Below are 20,465 nucleotides of genomic sequence, written 5' to 3'. Positions count from 1 at the left end.
TTTTCAAGGACTAGTACAGAAAACAGTGAGATCTAGAATTGAAGACGGATTAATAGCAAGCACAAACGAAGTACTTATATAATTAATTACCTGATTTTTCTTCCTTCTGCACTCAAATTAATTCTTGTCGCTTTTCCCTTTTTGTTCTCCCCTTCGTCCTATCAAACTGATTTGACGCCAATGTCAATGTCAAAAACGTATGTTTGATTAGACAGTATGTCAATTAATTGAACGTACTCTCTTGGACCAAATCAAACACTGTTTCTTTTTATTCGTATAGATGAAAAAGAAATAAAAAAGTTATGAAATTTAAACTGTTGACAAGTAAAATATGTAGAAAATCGTTTCAACGTTAAGAATTTAACGATAATTTTTATTTTTTGTTCGCAAATGTCATGCATTTTAATTTTTGGAAGAACTCTTCGAATCCTACTAATTAGTATATACTATCGGGACCGTTGTCCCATAGTCTTGTTACCGCTTCACTGCCGTTGTGCCTGTCATTTGCGCTAATTAAACTAGCAATAATGTATTATTTGTTAAAACGTTATAAATAGATAGTATATTTCTACACAACTTTAAAGAAAGCAATACAACAACACCCTCGAGGGTATACAACAAACTTAAACTATTCGCGCCTGCATCTTTGGCATAATTTCCTTCTATTAAATAACAGAGTCAAGTGAATCTATTACTTTTTATTCTGGGATCGTTGTATATTTCGATCTGGAACTTTTTATAATAAATTTCGCCCCCTTTTCATGAGGGAACGTGGGATTACACCCAAAGCTAGTTAGCCACGAATAGTGTAAATAAGCTACAAGGTGGTAGCAGCCTGAGTCGAATGAACTATTTCCTTCCATTGTGCAGTCAGTCACACAGAATTAAATTTTGGGCCACGAAATAATGCGCTTTCACCATTTCGTTGAATATGTCTGAATGTGGCACCATCTATACAGCATAACTGTAAATAAGCAATTTTTCCAAAAAGTATTTATGATTTTTATTGTGACGCCATCTAAAAGTAAGTTATGAAAAATTTTAATATTTAATTAACTAACGTAGAGGGCTGAGTAGTATCAAAATTGTTGTATCAATTGCAAGTAAAAACCAGTAATTCCCCACATGCTTAATCATCAATAATTTTGAATGATTTGTGATTGATAAGTTAGGTATACAGGTACTGCGTTTTTTTTCTCCGCTAACACGACCGTTACTTCTTCACCATGAATTAAAATACCTTCCTAATTGACTACAAATTAAAGAGATCCTTAATATTTAATATTTAATTTAATGAAAAACGATACAAGCGCAATTACTTTTCATTAGGATTTAATGTCCCGGGCATGGCTTAATACTGAAGATAAATACTAGGACGGTGTAAGACCTTTGTTCAACTAATCACAAAGCTTCAAAACATATTCCTTTATTATTTAATCGGACAAAATATTACTACAAATGTATGTTTTTGCTGTCTCAGTAAGTGACATAGTGGTGAACTATGGTAAACTCTAATAAAGCCCCTATTGTCGCCCTTATTCCCCACTATGCAAATCGAAAAGATTACCATATGCGGTTTGTCAAAATTACAATGTTACTATTGGGAATATGGCCAATAAAAAGAAATGGAGATTTAAAAGAGAAGCTCTATGAATTTTACTTTTTGGTGACTTTCAGTTATTACTTGTTGTTTATCACTAGTGGCCTTATATTGGCCTTTTCTACTTGGGGTGATAATTATGTGATCACAGCGTCCACTATGGGCATTGTTATTGAATATCTCAGTAATGCCTACAAAGTAAGAAGAGACAAATCATCGTAAATTCCAATTAAAAATCCTTTCCTTTAGGTGCTCTTGTTCAAGTCAAAGGCGTTCAAATGCCTCCTTAAGGAAATAGAGGAAAGTGAAGCCAAAATTTTCGAAAGCAAAGATGACAAGTTCATAAAAATGCACTTGCATAATGCGGCGTACAGCAGGAAAATTGTGCTTTTCTACAGCATTATGGGCACCTGCGGTATCTCACTTTACTTTATCAGCCCTTTGGTTAGCAACGCTTTAACTCCCATGGGTTACAACAATGAAACTGGTTTACAAAAGCATTATTTTATAGTTTCCAGTTGGTTCCCATTTGATCCCGATAGATACTACTTGCCAGCATATCTGATTCAATTTCTAGGTTGTTTGTAAGAATTTTGAGTAATCTTTACTGTACAAGAATTAATGATTTGGTTTAAAGAATCGGGTATTCCTATATAGTGCATTGCGGGGCCTTCTACATAAACATTCTAAACTTCATAAGAACCCGACTGCAAATACTGCAAATTGTCTTAATTAACTTGTCAGAGTACTCTCAAAGATATAAATTCAATTATAAATTATCAGAAGAGCAAAGCTATTTTGTTTTGTTAAGGGAAATTGTGCAGGAACATCATAAGGTGATCAGGTATACAGTGTGTTTTTTAAGTTTGAATTGTTTGTCAATGCAGTAAACGTTTCAGCTTCGTAAAGAGATTGAATGATATCATCAGCTTCTTCACTCTGCTCAATTTTGTTATATCGTCATTTCAGCTCTCCCTGGTTGCTTACCAGATGTTCAAAGTAATAAATATTCTTTTACTGCAATTTTTTTTCTGACCTATTCTCTTATAGCTCTCAGTGCTATTGCAAATCACGGTATTTTCTTACTTCATAACACTGAGCACACAACTGTTTCTAACTTATCAGGCGGCTCATATGATCATGATAGAGGTAAATATTATTTACAGTTTATTTATCAATCAGTGCATCTTTTAATATAACGTTCCTAGAGCACCAATATCGCTTCAAGTATATTTGTTGGCGACTGGGACACATATCCCTTAGGCACTTTGAGGGTTCTGCAGATGATTTGTATGAGAGCCCAAAAGCCGCTGAAAATGACTATTGGCCCGATCGCAGAAGTTAAAATTACAGCACTCTTTCAGGTGATTTTTAAGTAAATTTAGGCAACTTTCATATTGATGTTTAGTATATTTTTAGATATTCAAGGCCTTATATTCGTACATTTGTATAATTATGAAGATGTAAGTTAAACTGTAGAGGATTATTTGAACTTTTGACGGAGGAAAATACTAAATATTGCACACAAACTGGCCAAAAATTGTGTTTTACTTATTATATAGTGGATGCATAAAACATGGAATCAATTCATTTTCTCAATCTGGAATTAAAATGCTCGAACACGTCGATTATTATAAAATTTCACATATTTTGGTGGGATAATATTAGCTCTAATGTCATCATTGTTCCAAATATAACGTCAGCGTTAATTTTTTTTAACGGCAACTCCTGTTTCGGACAACTTTATATGAACGCTCATACATTTTTACGCACACGACATAACTTTTCTTTATTAGGTTACATAACAATTTATTTTGTAAATTCACATAAACATATTTTTGCCCACATTCCGTCAATCAAGATATTTGTTGTTAAATAAAATACACACCTCCTGTTGTATTTGCACTTATCACCATAGCCAATTATCATAAGAATTTTATTTCTTTGTGTTACAATTGTTGTAATATAACTTTTATTTGAAATTAAACCTTCAGGAAGTCAAACCAAAACTAACAAGCCTGAAAGCTTAATAATATATAACAAAATAATAATAAATTTACCAAACAATTTAAAAAAGACTACCCTGAACGGTTCAGTGGATGTCTATCTTTTATCGTTAGCAGTAAAGAAAAATATATTTTTGAGAATTTATTAAAGAACTTACTATCTAACATTATAAAAAGTCGTATGTCCTGTACGTAAATAAATGCGCCTTTTCACATAAAATTATTAAAAACAAGTATTGCCTTCAAATGAATTTAGCAGACGTCATATCTGGAACTATAATGATGTCACCGCTAATATTGTCTAGTTAAAATATGTGGTATTTTAAACGAAAGTCCATTTAATTCCAGACCGAGAAAATGAAATTATTTCATACTTTATGTACACACTATATCCTTTTGTTGAAACCTTATTCAAATGATAAAGAAAAGCGACGCAAATGATGACGAATGAAAAAGCAGTTTTTTGTTCTGTTTAAGGTTAAATTTTAAAAAATTATTGACAACATTAACAAGATAAAAATTAATAAATAATACCATAATTGTTCCAAACATCTCATAAACTAAATACTAATGTTAAAACTAGAACAATAATGTAGCATATTTTATTCTGTCGCTGTATTGTAAAGCCTATTAGCGATCACAATAAAATGGAATGAGTTTCATATATTTACCGTCCATCAGTAGGTGCATTTTTCAACTTTTCATCTATTTCTTCATTGAGGCTATCATGTTTCAACGCAGGCAACAAATCTTTTACCGAAGGGAAAGTTTCAGAATCGTATTGCAGGGTCGTACTGTCGTGTAGCTCTTTGAACTGCAAGTCACCTTCATCGTATTCGTAGTTATGTTCTTCGCTAGATGATGAATCAGCTTTCTTTCTGTTTCCAATTTTTAGTTTTTCAAGATGAGTTTTATTTAACTTCGATATGGTTAAATTAGAAGGGTCATCGATGTCATAGTAATAATAGTATTCAATTTTGCTGACTTCGTGTGGTTTATCTTTAACTACAGATTGTACAGAGAAATTTTTTTTGCGCTCTTTTTTGCCTTCAGCCTTCTCCTTGCCACCCCATGCCAAAAAATAATCAGTGCTCTCATACAGACTTGTGGTGCTTTCTATCTTCTCCTGAACATTGCGCCTTGTCCGGTCCTTCACGAAGCCATCAGAGTAGTTAACATCACTGAAATTTTTACTGTATTTCGCTGCGAGTTCCGTAATAAATCTTTTTTTTAATTGCTGACTACATCTGAAATTGACATTCTTTAAAAGTTCAAAGCTATGAATTCAAAATTACCTTCGATACGGGGGCGACTGTTTAAATTTGGCATTGTCCCAACTAAGGGCATGCGAGGCGTGGATTATAAACACATCGGGTAAAACGATAAAGTCGTAGTTTTGGGCCTCAAGCTCCATTATGTGAGAAACTTTATTCCAACCAAAACCGAGGAATCTCTCATCGTACAGCGGTACGTTACTTTTAACCACAACGTAAGGTTCATAGTGAGGTTGCCACTTCACCTATTAATCAAAATTCATATAGTAGGCTGCTTTACACGTAAACCTACCCACATGATAGGGTTCATACTCTTTTCTCCACTTATCATAATCAGTTGGGGCATGCCCGGGAGCCCAAACATCAGCCCGAAACGGTCTAACTTCGTTCCTATTAAGTGAATCTATCAGCTGAATTTTGCTCTTCGGCAAAACTACATCAGGGTTCACAGGTTCGAACGCGGGCACTATTAATGCCTTTTTGATTAAATCAACCATGCTTCTTATATTATCTCTCAACATTTCAAATAAAGATTTCATAGGGGTAAAGTCTACGTCAACTAGGAAGGAATAAGGAGTTTTCACGTGTTTCAACCCCACGTTTCTCAGAGTATTTATGGGATAAAATTCCTGAAAAATTCCTTTAGAAATACAAAAGTGTTGCAATGAGAAGACTTACTCCCTGTTGAAATACAGCGTGATAAGCAACATCAGATCTGCGATTTAGAATCTCAGACTCAGTTATAAGACGCATTGCTTTAACTAGTTCTGCATCGCTAACATATAATGTAAAACTAATGGGCCCGGTCCAAATTTTAGCGATATTTTCCAAAAGATGAATTCGATCAAAGGACAAATGTGTGACGTAAGTAATATCCCAGTCGTCGGCGATAAAATTATAGTCGAGGAAAAACAGCAAAGTTCGATAAAATGTGTTGGATGTTTTACTGAATTTGTCGCACTCATCTGCTGACTCGATCTATGGAAATTAATCTAACACAATTAAATCCACGCCACTCAATACCTACATTCATATCAATCTGCGTGTCTTCTCCGCATAGTTGAGGATAATTCCTGAACCAGTTTCCATTAAATTCGAAAACAGATTGAGCAACCCCTCTAAACATATTACCATCCCTTGTGGAAATTGCATACTTCTGAGGCGAATTCCAATGAAGTATCTACAGTATACATAAAGGTTTCAACTAGACTTTGCAAGCAAATGAAACAAACCGACCGTCGAATTTTTGGGGTAATATAAAGTAGAACATCTTTAAAAATATAAAAGGCAGAAACACAGTTTTCAGCATAACATTGAATGACCCTAAAGATGTTACTTTCAAAATACTCCTCACATTGCATTTACCCCAAAAATTCAATCGCTGTGTTTCATTTGGTTAGAGATTGAAATAAATATATTTCTGTGGTTTTACAACCTTACTTTGGGCTTAAATTGAGAATAGCAACTGTTGCCACTGGAATGACTGCTCATCTGGATGTTCCAGTAACAAGGCAACTTATACACTATATCAGGTAGTTGTTTTATGACTGAATTAAGAATATCTTGGTCCCCTAGACTAATAATTTTCTAATCATTTAACATTATTATAATCTGATTTTCACTTACTCAGTTTGACCATATATTAGAGTATATTTTTTGGCCAGATTCGTCCAAACAAACTCCCATTTCATAGCATTTAGCTTTTCCAAATCGTAAAGCATTACACCAGAATTAAAACTAATTAATTTTTAATTATTGTGAGCTAAATTCATTAGACCTACTTACCCTACACCAATAGCAGGCCAAGGCTGTGGTTGGTTGAGATGGCCTAAATAATATGGGCTTTGATTTTCTGCAATACCTATTGCTTGCTTGTAATCAAATTCGTCAAACATCTTCCACAACATGTGAATATCATCCACAATTATCAGATCAGTATCAAGTATCAGAAGTTTCTTTGTTACACTAGCTGGAATGACTTTATGGAATATCAATTTCAGTAACCCATAATTGCCAGAGTAGTGCCCATTTGGCACCCATCGCACATCTTTCAACCACTTGCTAATGTTATAAAATGACACATTCACTGAAATTGAGGTTAAAATAGAACATGTATGGAAAGGAGGCTTAAGTAGATACCTTGAGGAATATGCCAAGATTTGAATAACAATCGCAGTACAGTGGCAGAGTCATTGCTGACCAAAATATGTAAGTGAATAGGGTTGGAGCGAGTCATAAGTAGGCTTTTTAATAAGGCATGAAGGTGCACATTGGAATTGAAACCTGAGCACACAATGCCAATATGTATTGGTTCACAGAAATTTCTTGGCTCACAACTGGCATCATGAAGTGGAATATGATCTTTATCAATATGTAATTCTTTTGCAAATTGTCGCAAGGATTTTGGAATGGTGTTGTCTGAAAAAAAGAAAAAATTGGTTTTTAGTAAGGGTAGAGGACAGCTGGTGGTACATACAGTTGGATATTTGCAAGGCACTTTTGAAGTATTGAGGTATTTCTACAGTATATATAAATTTTACCAGGGATCTACCAATCCTTATAGGTGAAGAACATTTAGATGCTGATTTAAGAATATTAACTTATACTCACTGCTAATTTTATGGGTTTGTATGTAGAGAAACACAAAGCCGATAATTACAAAAATTAATATAAAGATCATCCATGATCTATGTGATTTGGAAAAATATCCATTGCGTCGTTTATAGGCAATTTTGGGGATTTCCTTTTCTCCGATGTACGAATATATTTTGAAACCTCCACGGGGCCCACAAGCAGAAAATACCACAAGAACTAAGTTGATACTTAATTAAACTGCAAAGTCTAATAAGGAACACAATGACGATTTAAATTGAAATATAAAACGACGACAATTTAATAATTTATTTTATGTATTATGTTATTTAAATACGATTATTCCAATTATAGAGATAACTATTTAAACGTTATGATTTTTCAATTTTTATTAACAAATAGGGATTATTCGTTTTTGTATATAAATGAGATACGGTTATTTTTATCATCTGGAATTCGGTAATATAAAAAGAAGACAAAACCATATTCGCGGTAGTTCTAACGTAAGAAAATGTAAGGTGATAAATTGTGACAAGTTGGCATAACCAGCTGTTGCACCTGCTGTAATGGTGGTTGTCTAGTTAAAGAAACAAATTTGATTTTTTTACCGCTAATCAACTTGCGAGTTATTATTCAGTTTATTCAAAAATTAGTAAGTACTTTTAACTTAACAAGGATTTAATTTAATAAATTCGTTATTATCAACCTAATTTGCACTGTTTTACCCTGCAACACTTCCAAACACTGTACTAATAATGCCACCAACTTGAATTGATCTGTCGTTGATCTCCGGAAGGCCGCGTTTGTACAGCTTCTGGGCGCAAAATCCCAGTAAGAGCATCTCCACCATATTAATGGTATTAAAAATTACTAAAATTAAATAAATTTTCAGTAAAAATCCCAATCGCAATGTAGGATTCCTTACAGTTGCCGTAAAACATAGGAACGAGAGGGGGATTGCATGGTAAAACCCCATATTGGACCAAACTTTTCTTGATGAATGCTTGAAGTTGAGTAAGGGGAATGACCACCTGCAGGATTGTGAGTTTTTTTCGGAATAAGAATTTTCCATCTACACCCTCGGTCAGCAGCTGCGTCGTCATGTTAAGACCCCAAATTCCGCACAGGAAAGACACGATTATGATTACCTGGAGATACCAATAGGCTCTTTCATAAAGTTCCTATAACAACCAAGAATTTTAAGCTTTTAGCGCTTATTGAAAGTCCGTGAGAGCTAAACTTACCTGGCTTTCCAGCCACATGACTAAGTAAAGCAGATAAATGAGTCCTTGCACTATTGGGAGCTGAAGAACTTGAATCTTCAGAAACCTCATAGTAGACCTATATAAAAATTCTTAGTTAATACCAAAAAACTTCAAACGAGCACCTTTAATACTTTGTGACATCAACTGCTGGAAGTATGCAACAACAGCAACATAATGGGCTTGTTTGTAAGCTTAATTTTGTATCTCCAATATTTTTGGCGAGGGTGGCTTCGCCCTCGCAATAAGTCACGAAGAGGCAGAAAAGTTGGTACAGGCTTGAAGTCAATGTGACTTGTATCAGGGCATCGGAGAGAAGGTATGCTCGCGGGACTAGAATTGTCAGGTAATTGAGGAGGCATATTACCTACAATTTAAACAATTAAAATTTTTATTTTTAGTATTATACGAGTCTCATTTTACTGGATATACAGCCAAGACGTAGGCAGTGTATGTCTTAAATCTTGGAGAAGAATTGTGTAAAACATGCCGCAGGGAATCGGCAAACAGCAGGAGCACTAACAGCAATACCACGGCCCCCACAGAGTAAAATGCTATGCCATATACGTAAGCCCCTAAAATGGTTCCAAACTCTCGTAATGCCAGTTTTATAACAATTTAGATAAGATCATTTCATTACAACGTTCTTGCAAGAATTATTTTCATTGCAACTTTCACTGAACTGAGGCCAAATTTGTTATTTTCAGTCATTTCCCGTTTAAAACGTTTGAATAATTGCATAAAAAAATTTAATTACAAGCTACCGCTACTTACCCTCAAAATACTCTTTGATTGAAGGGAGTTGATATGATGAACACAAGGAGGCATTTGATATATTCAACACGGTCACCTCGTAAAACCTCATTTTAAAACTTATTAATAGTAAAATTCGATTGATGGTTTATTCCTGCAATAGTGGCATTTCGCAACAGACGCATGTATCTTATATAAGAACGACCGAGGTGTACTTTCTGGTCAAGAACGAGAGTTACTTCTTGCGTTGGCTAGATGAAAGCTAACAAATTGAATTACCTATCTAATGAGCCTTAGCTAGATACGTGAAATTAGCTGTAAGAACATATATGAACAATACGGAGAAAATTCTACGTCATGAAGATATTTGTATATTAGTTCAACCAAGTAGTGGCATACGCGCTTATCATTAGAACTCCATTTCAATTGAAATTTTTCAAATCTTATCATTTACATCGTCTATTTCGAAGAAGATTAATTTGGTGTTTAAACAGAAGCCTTATAATGACGTGATACCACAACTTCATTGCAATGAAACGGTAGAACCTCTTTTAAGGGATTAATATTTTTTTTGCGAATACGAGCTAATTTTTACCTTAAAACTGCATCACACATAAAAATCATAAAGCGATATTACAGTAAAAATCTTCATTGAATTTTTATTCGATCGTTCACAGAAATAAATAAATATGTAGTGCCTTTGAGCTGAGTGCAAACATAGCTATATCAGATTTAGTGCCTATCTAATGCTGAATTCAAAAATAATCTCAGACTGTAACCTTTGCAATTAATTAGCTGCTCCACAAGGCTAATCAAAACTCATCATTGAAAGAAGTTGCAGGAGATAATGCAGAGACGATTTACCAACGTTATCTCATCGCATACCTCTGTATAGGTAATGTATCAATATAAATAACGCCTCAAACTCTAATTCCGGGCAAATAGTATTGATAACATGTATTTTATGATAAGATAAAATACAAATAACTTCACTATGTCGATTACTTGGTAGTCTTTGGATATTGAAGTGTAGTTCCAGATGTAAGTTAGAAATAGGTAAGTTAGTTTGCTGCTTTTTGATGTGCAAAAACCTTCATCCCCTTTGCACAAAAAGCCCGGGACTGACTTAAGAAGATCTTTGTAATATAATGTTGCGCTCAAAGCGTGAATTGTACAAAATATGATACAATGTTAATAAAGAAAGCTCATATAAGAAAACCTTAAGTATGCATTGAAATATAAATGTCTTGGATAAATTCATCTGTTATCAGTTTCCCGGTCATATGTTTGTTGGTATATAGTAAATGACTTAATTAACGTCTTATATTTACGGCTTACTACATACTAGGAGGCTTTTTTACCAACTGCCCTTCATTTCTGGGGGAAATAGGATGCTTGACTTAAGATAGTGTATTATACTCAGTTGTGTATTTTTTAAGTTGCTTCTGATTTAAACAAGATGATCCGAAATTATTATTGATTCTCGAAATAAATCATTTACATATTAATTGTAAAATCAACAAGATAAAAATATTAAGCAAAAATGGACTTTAAAAACATAACAATGCCAGGTTAAGATTGTTTTAATCAAATTGCTCGTAGTATCGTTGAGTATGGGAGGCATGTGAGGATGTTCATTGTTATGATACTTTTGCAACCAAAGGAAAAATGTTGGCGACAGACAAATTTATTTAGAGAAAGAATTGTTTACGATGGCGTAAGCCTAATCTGTTTTTCATAGACAAAAAGATTCAGAACGTCCGTTTTTTGACAATTTGGCGAAAAAACATTTCTTGAAATAAATTCTTTAATGCCATTCAGGTCATATAAGACGGTATTTATTCTTATAGCATTTTTGCAACTAAAAGAAAAATAAAAAAGAAATGTTGGTGACAGTTAGATTTACTTAGACAGAGCAATGTTAACGATGGCGCGATTCTAATGAACTTTTATTAAATAGAAAGACTAAAAAAATTCTTTCCTTGATATTTTAGCGCTAAAACTCCTCTTAAAAAACCCTCAATATTATACAGGACAAAGAAAAATCCCATTGTTGATTTTAAATCCAGTGTATTTGGTATTTGGTCAGTTAAAAAAAGTTACAGGGTATTTTGAAGAATTTGTTATTTCCTATTTAACTGTCCTGTAACTAGGAAATACTTCATCCTTTGTAAGCAAAATAAATTGGGCCTGAGAAACCCTTTCACTGACTTATGGTACGCATTTTAACTCTTTTGACGATCACAACTTCTTTTATTGTATCTCCCTGGTAGCAATTCCGAGCCGGTAAATCAAAAACTACGAGACGTGTTCCCAATTTATAGAATAAACATTTTACTGTTTGTAAACAATTCTCATTTTTCCATAGAATGATGCATTACAACGTTTAATGACGAGTCAGTCGCGGGCTTAAGGGAATTTGTTGCCATATCACAAGGCTTTTGCGAGCTTAAAAGGGTATGAGAACTTGTGGTTATTTGTAAATTTTATCTTCCAAAATAAGTAATTTAATCACGCTGTCTTCGTCGGATTTTTGAGGTTTTGTTTGAGCACGTAGATTTACCTCATCACCCTTTCAGATTCTATCAGAAAAATGAAGCCAGCATTCTTTCTAACATTACTCAGCTTCTGCATATTGAAGTCCCAAGCAAGTTGCCCCATATCCTGTCATTGCACGGATTCAACCATTTCTTGCATTAACCAGGATTTGAAAAATGTACCTGACTTGACCAACCTGGATATCTCGCCTAATTTCCTGGACTTCTCTGGTAACAAGATGTTTTTCATTAGTCAGGAAAATTTTAATTTTCCAAAATGCGATGAGGTGCGCACGCTATACCTTAATTCATCGATGGTAAATGAGTTGGGAGAACAGGCGTTCGACGAATTGGAGGGCTTGCAGGTACTCAATCTGAATGATAATATATTGAGCTACAGTGGCATGCCTGAAGATATAATCGAGGACTTGGATCAGATGATAACGCTGGACTTATCGAGGAATAATTTCGATGAAGGAATGCCTAAAATCCGGTCTGGTAATTTAAAGATCCTAGTTTTAAACGCAGCCCAGATTTCTTTTATCGAAAACAATTCCTTGGCGCACTTGCCAAAGCTGGTGGTCTTGTATTTGGAACAGAATAACATTCAAAACTTATCCTTTGAGCCTTTCAAGATGTTCAAGCCTGAATCGTTGACAGTGAAACTCTCCTATAATCCATTTTGGTGCACTTGCGACAATCTTAGAGCTTTCCAGCAACTCGCTGATCATAAATTAATAAACACTCTCGATCCTTATTTCTGCACCACTGTTGACGATAGATTACTTTCCATTTTCAAAGACGATTTTACAGAATTATTAAAGGATTGTGCAGAAACTGAGGATATGGTAAATGATGATAGTGAGCAAGTTTTGTTTGAAAATGACGCTAATACATTTCCGGATGGTTATAAGAATGAAGAAAAAAAAGATCGTATTAATTCATTAGATGACAAAGAAACTCATATTCAACAAATAGATCAGGAAAATTTGAAGCCAAGATTGCCTACTAATTGCTGGTATATTTTCACCGACGAACCCAGCAATGATGGTTTTTTTATAGCGATGGCTTTAACGACTTTGATTAGTTTTGTTATTGGATTTTCCTCGGGAATTCTTTTTTGTAAACTAGTATATACTCTTAGGTACAAGAAACTGGAACAAGGCTCTGATAGTCAGGTGCAACTGATCAAAGCTTAGTGCATTTTTACTAGGAATTATCGAAGGCATTCGAGTGTTTGCCTACGGATTTTTTCAATACTTTTATAAATTTGATTTTGGGTTATTTGATACATACAAGTGGATACGTTTTACGGAGTATCAAGTAAGGACACTAGAGTGGTTTAACTAAGTTTTATATTCCTTACTACTTTTATACAAAAATGTCTATTAATAAAAACATAATAAATCGGATTTATACAATATCTTGTTATAAATAAAATAAAACGACACAGACACAATCAACTTATACACGTATACCTGATGCGCTTTCAGTTCAAAAAAAAAAAGGAAGCAGAAAATCAATAATTTTAGGCCGTTAACATATATGTTTGACCAGTCTTGCCAGTTGAGAGCTTCATGAAGTTAAAATGCATTTTGGACTTACATAAACAGTAGTTGAGCGTTACAGGATAGGTTTATTCAAGTTATTTGTACTTTATTATACCAAACCAATCCAGAAAAGTTCGGTATAAAGTCATAAATCCATTGGAAATTTTCCATTCAACTAATGTGCGCCTGGTTCAGGTTGTCTGAACTGGGTAATTTTAGTATATGTCACTTAAACTATATTAGAGGCATTCAATGCCCTTTTAAGATTATTGTTATTGCACTCTACAATATTAAGTTAAACAATAAGAGAAGAATGTGCTCTAAATCGACACACATGTCACAGAGCAACACATTTGGAACGCTATCATTAGCTTTTTTTTCACCTTAAACTACTTATGTAAGTGGATGGAAATTATTTGAGAACCTTCAACAAAGCTCACGATAGAGTAATGAACAAATGTTTATAAACAAAAAAAAACAGATCTAGCAGCCATTCTTGACAATGCTCTGGATGCCAGAATTTGCCCTTTACACCCGCTACAATTCAATATCACTTTCGTTTTTACCATCGAGATTCGGAATCCTCATAGCTGTGCGATAAATACATATTTACAATAACCTATTTTGTAAATTTAATCACTAGCTTGTTGATACATTTCCGAGTAAGTAGGGAACTTGGCAGTTTCAATTTTGTCCTTCGCTTTGAAGGTCGGATAGAGACCCATTTGGTTAGTTCGGATGTTCCTGCCTTTACTGAAACCGTTCCAATGGTTGCCGGCGACCCCTAAACAATATATATAGATCATGTGTTTTGCATTAATAACTTTGTATTTAAATGGAGTTTGTCAATGGTACCGCAGGTTCTCAAAAACTGACGCAGTAATTTATGTCCTCAATTCAAACCTACCTATTAAGTCCCCCACGCGCACTTCCATTTCCCCAGGCTTTCTCGGCTCGTGGGACAATACTGCTACCATATTATGCGGATTTTGCCCCCCATAATAATAAATATCATCCAAAGACTTGAATTTAGCAGCCGCATCTGCATGATAGTTTTGCATTATTTCGTAGGCAATTCTGCAAACCTAAAACATCCTTGCTATTGCTGCTGTTAAGTTATCTTCAAATAGCTCACTTGAGATGAAAAGGTACAGACTAAAAAATCGCTTAAAGCCAACATATGAATGTCGTAAATGATTCCGAATAAGGACGTGTCACTGTAGCGCGTAGAAACTGCGGCTGTTTTGGATACTTGGGGGTCGCAAATAATCTCGTATTCCGGATATTTACTTTTCGCCTCTTTCAATACTTTTGGATCATCTGAAGCTAAATAAACGCGCTTTATATCGACTTTCTCTTTGAGCTCCAACTGCTTGTAAAACTCATCGACTTCAGTCATGTATTCTTCCAGGCGGTGGAACGCTGCTTCAGTTCCCACTTTATCTGTGCGTCTTATATGAATCCTGGAATAGTTTTATTAAGTATATTCCATACTTAGCTTGACCTCAATTACCCGACAATAGGTCTTTTGTAACCTAGCTTAGTCATCGCTTCTTGTATCAAGTTAGCAGTCTTTTCTTGAGGCCTCAAAAGATACTTTAATATCTGGCCTACCCACCAGACAATTGGGTCACCATGTAACCTAGTTAATCTAAACAAAATGTGTTTTAATAAAAAAATGAAATAATATGTTTTCCATCAGCAACCTTGGTGCCAAATCCTCAGGAACAGCTAAAGGCAAAAACGGGGGTCTTGGAGATAAGCTGTCTATAATTGGCAAATTTACAACTTGCGACTCAGAATGTCCTGGCCAATTAGCCACACTTTCTCCACTTGGAGATGTGCAAGTTTCACTAACTGGCATAAAAATTTCTTCCCATCCAGCTTTATGATAGCGCCAACCCTTAGACTTCAAAATCAATGTTCTTTTTGTGCCATAAGCCACCATAAAGCAATACACAGCATGATGTAGTTGGCAACCATAACCACATCCCTAAAATTTCCTTTAATATATTTTCTGAAATTTGCAAATATTGTGGTTGTTTAACCTTGTTTAAGGTGCAAACTAATTTGCGCGCACTATCGCAGTCTTCAGGGTTTTGTAGGTATTTAAATCTCTCTTGAATAAGGTTGCTTAAATCATATGATTCCTTTTTTCTCCATTCATCATAACCATCTTCTTCTGCCAATGCAGAGATGTCATGTAGCAAAGCTCTGGAGTATTAGTTCGTTTAGATCTGATTGTACAAGGTTTAAGGCTTAACCTATGCTTAACTAAAAGCTTCAGATCACTGGAGTCCTTCCATAAGCATAAAGTTGCTGTTGCAAATGAGGTTCATAGGTTCTTTACAGGAGGGCTTAAATGAGCTAAAGCTTAAGTTAAGCATAGCAGGCATTTCAAAGGAATAATTACTGAAAGTGAGAGGGCTAAGGCTCTTGCCTCTGATGCCTTCTCCTCTAAATTTGCCACTGTAAGTAATATTGTTGCAAAAAGCCACTTTTCTTACCTCTTGTGCTCAGCCCCAAGATTTAAAACTCTTTCCACAAAATTTGTAACTTCAGTCACTCCTGCAGCTCTCCTCTGAATTTCTAATAAACTGGAATGCATATAGTACCAAAACTCATTGGTATTGGCAAATATTCTTCTCCTCAATAATTCATACTCTGAATTTGGCTCTGCCTTATGACTGTACAAATGAATATTATCCTTCTCATAGGATCTTTCAGCCTTTGTTAACCTTTTCTGGAAATTCTCTATCGCTTCTTTCTGATCATCACTTAAATTACTGGATAAAACCATTACTACTGCAGTTATAGATACTTTTAAATTATACCAACTTTAAACTGATTTCCTTAAATATTTCCCGTAGCTCTTGGTTCTGTTTCCTCAAGGACTCCAAATCTGAAAAGGCTCTAACAAGTCTCTCTGAGGACTTGGCATCTAGACTGCTGCTTGAATTTATGCCTGGATAAGCTGCTAAGAGCAGTACTACAAGAAGCCAGAGGGCTAAGAAAATCACAACTGTTCGATGCCATCCTATTGATAACACTTGCCGGAATGTACTCATGGCAACTGAAAATGAAATATTTATGAAGCATAACACAGGCATAGATTATCATTAACTAAACTGATAAACAGTGAAATGCCACTTAGAAATATTTATAGAAGTAATAATGGCTATAATTATTGCAATTAGGTACTATTAATTCTCACCAAAGCTAACAAAGTGGAATTCCTAAGGTTACTGAGTCTTGTGCGTGCGTTTGAAACAATGGGCCTTTTGCTTCATACTGGATATTGTCGGAGGGGAAGCATCTGCATTAGGAGTCCCATTAAATAATTATATCAATTATTATGTTATAAATAAATCTTGAATGTTTGTATGTTTTGATTATTATTTGTTGTTATTTCTCCATTAGATGTACAAAACGTCAACAACAAGATAAAGGGATTAGACGTATGACGTCACTTATTGCAGGAAAATCATAATTTGATCTCACTTATCAATACGTATTAAAAGAAGATAAACATAACCGCATGAAGAAAAGCAAATTTTGCAACTATTTGTCAATATGCCAAAATCAGGTGACTGGTGTTTCGTGTAGGTTGTGATTTGAATGGGGCAAATGGGGCTCAAATTACCGAAAAAATTGCAATAAAGGAGCATCCACCAACGCGTTATGGCCGAAAATGGGGGAACCAGTGGGACAAATCACCAAGATTCCCCGAACTATGCCAAAGTTCTCATTATTGGGGCGGGCATGGCTGGATTGAGCGCGGCCTACCATCTTACCAGGAATAATTTCACAGATTTTAAATTATTTGAGGCCCGAAGGCGATTAGGCGGTCGCATTGTCCAGATTCCCATAGGGGTCGAAAGGGTCGAGTTAGGCGCTAACTGGATCCATGGGGTGTTAGGTAATCCTGTGTATGAATTAGCAATGCAGCATGGTTTAGTGGATATTATGGCTGCGCCTAAATCACATAAGGTAGTTTAATCTAATGGTGATTATTACGCGACTGCTAGGATAGATTATTATTTTAGATAGTGGCAGCAACAGAACAAGGGAAGCAGTTACCATTCACAGTTTTACAGGAGATTTATGAGGCCTATTTATGTTTCCTAAAGAGATGTGAGGAATACTTTATATCTCAATATGAACCTCCTGATGGCATAGATAGTGTTGGCGAACACATGAAACTGGAAATGAATTTGTATTTAGATAAAGTTAAGGTAGATCTTTTTTTAAATTTTCATAATCCTTGCTGACACTCTGGTTCCTAGGATCCGGTGGAACGGCACCTAAAGGAGCTGCTGTTTGACTGCCTTTTAAAACGAGAAACTTGTATATCAGGCTGTGATAGTATGAATGAAATTGACTTGCTTGAGATAGGCAGTTACACAGAACTGCAGGGTGGAAACATTATACTGCCCAAAGGCTATAGTTCTATTTTAGAACCCTTGGAACGAGTTATTCCCAAGGACAAGATATTAAGAAAGCACCCTGTTAAACTCATTAAGTGGAATTGTAGGAAGAGAATACAGGTAATTCTATTATAAATGCAATATGAACTCTTTAAGTCAACTGTACTGTAATCCCAACTTTATGTCTTAATTCAAATAACAAGGTGCAATTATTGATTTGAATTAAGAAGTTTGTACTCTATGTGAAAATTTTGGTTGAGTCTGTGGGTTTTAGAAACCTGAAAATGGATCAGATTCTGACTCAGAAGAATCAGACATAACCGTAGTTGAAGATGGCAGCACCCCAGGAAGCAGCAGGGAAGTGTCGCAAGAAAAAACCTTCCCAACGCCCTCGTCATACAGTGTAGAAGTAGTGTGTGAAAATAACCAAAGATTTTATGGAGATCACCTGATTTGTACAATACCTTTAGGAGTTTTAAAGCATAAAGCAACAAGTTTGTTCAAACCACCTCTGCCTGATTATAAAACTGAGGCCATAGACCGCCTATTATTTGGAACTGTAGATAAAATACTATTGGAATTTGAGAGGTTGTAGACAGGCGGGCGAACGTATGTTATATTTAAATAACATTTTTGCAGACCGTTTCTTCACCCTAGCATTACAGAAGTTTTGCTATTGTGGGAAGACGATTCCAGTGAAGATATAACTAAAAATTGGTTTAGGAAGATTTATTCCTTCAGTAAAATAACCGAAACGTTGATTTTGGGGTGGATTTCTGGGAAAGAAGCTGAGTATATGGAGACTTTAGACAGCAACACTGTATTGGAGACATGCACAGTGGTTCTGAGGAAATTTTTAAATGATCCTTTTATACCTAAGCCCAAAAGCTGTGTGTGGTGAGCTTCAGTAAGACTTTTAAGTAAAATTAGTTTCATTTTCTGTCTATTTTAAAGCACTAGTTGGCACAAACAAGAATACACAAGAGGCTCCTATACTGCGATAGCAGTGGGGGCTTCTCAGATTGATATTGAGTGTCTAGCGCAACCTTTGTACCTGGACGAAAATGACGCAAAGGTAGTGTTTGTGTTGTTTTTGTTCTGTACCACATTCCTGCTCATTTTAGCCAGTTTTAATGTTTGCCGGTGAGCACACACACAGCAACTTCTATTCCACAGTACATGGGGCGTACCTTACAGGCAGAACTGCCGCACAAACAATCCTCAGCAACGATACGCCTCAGGAAATTGTAGTCGATTGTGAAGATGAGACTGATTTAAGTTCTTGGATCCAAGGTATTACCCTTGAATAATGATTTTGAGAAGTGCATGTGTATAATTTATAAGCAGTATTTGTGCGAAACCGGTGACTGAGGTTAAAGTTATTTTGCGGCTGTGGGCCATGTTTCTATTGCTCCCTGAGCAACTCATTTATGTTTCTTTTAATGCATTGCTCAGGTTATGGCACTGAATATCTGTTAAATAATGTCTAAGTCTACAAAGATATTTGTAAGGTTTTAATGTAGGTATTAAGGTAGAGAAAAATCCGACAGATGATTTTATGGTTTGTGCATTTCTGCTTATATTAGCACAGAATTTTACTGTTCTGCTAGTCATTATAAAGATGAGTTACAGAGAGGTACAGATTTCATAGAAAAGCGTATCGGCTCTTCAGCGCAGTGGCACAGTTTTTTGTTATGCGAGTTGGGTAAAATCGAGTATTGCATTATAATTGATCCAGTGGAATGGTACCATAACTGTCTGAGGTCTGTTATAGTGTACTCAATGCCGGGAACCCTGTTGTGCCTTACTGGTTGTCTTCTAGGATGTTGAGTTTCTCGAGAATGCTCATCGATCGCCTTTCGCGATAAAATTGACTAGGATAAGAAAGATCCAAAATTTAGATTTTTCCAGGGGGTTCTTTTGGAATTTGTTTTTTGTTGGTCAAGAGTTGGGACTTTTAAACGTGAATCTGTAACGCTCTGTGCACACAAACTATTTAAGTTAATCCATAAATTATTTTATAGAGATTTATACGAAATATGAAGAAAAGATAGCACATCCAAATTTGAAAAAATGCTGTTTTTAAGCTTGAAGCTAGTCAATTTTTAAAACATTTAATAAAATATATTACAAAAGATTGTATATTTTTATTTTTCGAAGGAACGTCAACGCAGAGCAACAGAATATTTTTCAGATAAGAGATATCTAGAGGTAACCAAATTTGTGGTTTTAAGACGCCATCTAAATGTGAGTAGCTGAATTGAACAACGAGTTAATTTCTGTAGGTTTGCACCTAACATGATCAGACACATTCAAAACGACTAATCGGTATAAAGACGAGGAAATAAGCAATCTAATGTGTATTTGTACAGAGCGATGAATTGTTCAGTGTCAGCCTTAAGAAGTTTAAAATTTTCTTTATTTCGCCACAAAATGCCGAATGAAATATTTTCATTTACGGGCG

General features: G+C 35.1%; 6 protein-coding genes across 9 annotated transcripts; 3 read left to right on the top strand and 3 right to left on the bottom strand.

The window, feature by feature from the left end:
• The first annotated feature begins 629 nt into the window (after positions 1-629).
• On the top strand, positions 630-3,139 carry LOC136343727 (odorant receptor 10-like). Of its 2 annotated transcripts, XM_066290637.1 has the most exons (8): positions 630-1,024; positions 1,678-1,798; positions 1,850-2,184; positions 2,238-2,444; positions 2,500-2,599; positions 2,651-2,749; positions 2,809-2,964; positions 3,020-3,139. In XM_066290637.1, exons 2-8 carry the CDS (start codon positions 1,760-1,762, stop codon positions 3,065-3,067), a joined length of 984 nt encoding a protein of 327 aa, XP_066146734.1. In that variant the 5' UTR covers positions 630-1,024; positions 1,678-1,759; the 3' UTR covers positions 3,068-3,139. The 2 variants fall into 2 exon arrangements, with proteins under 2 accessions (XP_066146734.1, XP_066146733.1); XM_066290636.1 differs by lacking the exon at positions 630-1,024 and having other exon boundaries at positions 1,075-1,798.
• On the bottom strand, positions 2,991-7,818 carry LOC136343712 (xylosyl- and glucuronyltransferase LARGE2s-like). Its single transcript, XM_066290602.1, has 10 exons — positions 7,491-7,818; positions 7,020-7,298; positions 6,666-6,966; positions 6,507-6,617; positions 6,321-6,456; positions 5,908-6,060; positions 5,559-5,858; positions 5,177-5,509; positions 4,902-5,125; positions 2,991-4,853 (listed from the first exon to the last, which is right to left on the bottom strand). Exons 1-10 carry the CDS (start codon positions 7,558-7,560, stop codon positions 4,274-4,276), a joined length of 2,487 nt encoding a protein of 828 aa, XP_066146699.1. The 5' UTR covers positions 7,561-7,818; the 3' UTR covers positions 2,991-4,273.
• LOC136343731 (organic solute transporter alpha-like protein) lies at positions 7,770-9,851 on the bottom strand. The gene is made up of 6 exons (XM_066290647.1): positions 9,509-9,851; positions 9,158-9,309; positions 8,869-9,101; positions 8,717-8,813; positions 8,398-8,653; positions 7,770-8,342 (listed from the first exon to the last, which is right to left on the bottom strand). Exons 1-6 carry the CDS (start codon positions 9,597-9,599, stop codon positions 8,194-8,196), a joined length of 978 nt encoding a protein of 325 aa, XP_066146744.1. The 5' UTR covers positions 9,600-9,851; the 3' UTR covers positions 7,770-8,193.
• A 543-nt stretch (positions 9,852-10,394) lies between these two features.
• LOC136343728 (leucine-rich repeat-containing protein 38-like) lies at positions 10,395-13,445 on the top strand. Of its 3 annotated transcripts, none has more exons than XM_066290638.1 (2): positions 10,395-10,543; positions 12,067-13,445. In XM_066290638.1, the coding sequence occupies exon 2, from the start codon at positions 12,081-12,083 to the stop codon at positions 13,221-13,223; it is 1,143 nt and encodes a 380-aa protein (XP_066146735.1). In that variant the 5' UTR covers positions 10,395-10,543; positions 12,067-12,080; the 3' UTR covers positions 13,224-13,445. The 3 variants fall into 3 exon arrangements, with proteins under 3 accessions (XP_066146735.1, XP_066146738.1, XP_066146736.1); XM_066290641.1 differs by having other exon boundaries at positions 10,432-10,528; XM_066290639.1 differs by lacking the exon at positions 10,395-10,543 and adding an exon at positions 11,856-11,944.
• On the bottom strand, positions 13,363-17,015 carry FucT6 (alpha-(1,6)-fucosyltransferase). The gene is made up of 9 exons (XM_066290616.1): positions 16,789-17,015; positions 16,413-16,647; positions 16,082-16,360; positions 15,623-15,788; positions 15,281-15,567; positions 15,088-15,225; positions 14,710-15,037; positions 14,482-14,659; positions 13,363-14,358 (listed from the first exon to the last, which is right to left on the bottom strand). Exons 2-9 carry the CDS (start codon positions 16,640-16,642, stop codon positions 14,207-14,209), a joined length of 1,758 nt encoding a protein of 585 aa, XP_066146713.1. The 5' UTR covers positions 16,643-16,647; positions 16,789-17,015; the 3' UTR covers positions 13,363-14,206.
• A 141-nt stretch (positions 17,016-17,156) lies between these two features.
• LOC136343718 (peroxisomal N(1)-acetyl-spermine/spermidine oxidase) lies at positions 17,157-20,138 on the top strand. Its single transcript, XM_066290617.1, has 7 exons — positions 17,157-17,564; positions 17,621-17,809; positions 17,861-18,121; positions 18,276-18,589; positions 18,641-18,898; positions 18,956-19,076; positions 19,126-20,138. The coding sequence occupies exons 1-7, from the start codon at positions 17,256-17,258 to the stop codon at positions 19,309-19,311; spliced, it is 1,638 nt and encodes a 545-aa protein (XP_066146714.1). The 5' UTR covers positions 17,157-17,255; the 3' UTR covers positions 19,312-20,138.
• Positions 20,139-20,465: the final 327 nt, after the last annotated feature.

Source organism: Euwallacea fornicatus, chromosome 15 (assembly GCF_040115645.1).
Source record: "Euwallacea fornicatus isolate EFF26 chromosome 15, ASM4011564v1, whole genome shotgun sequence".
Taxonomy (NCBI): domain Eukaryota; kingdom Metazoa; phylum Arthropoda; class Insecta; order Coleoptera; family Curculionidae; genus Euwallacea; species Euwallacea fornicatus.
This window is presented reverse-complemented; position numbering and strand designations above follow the sequence as displayed.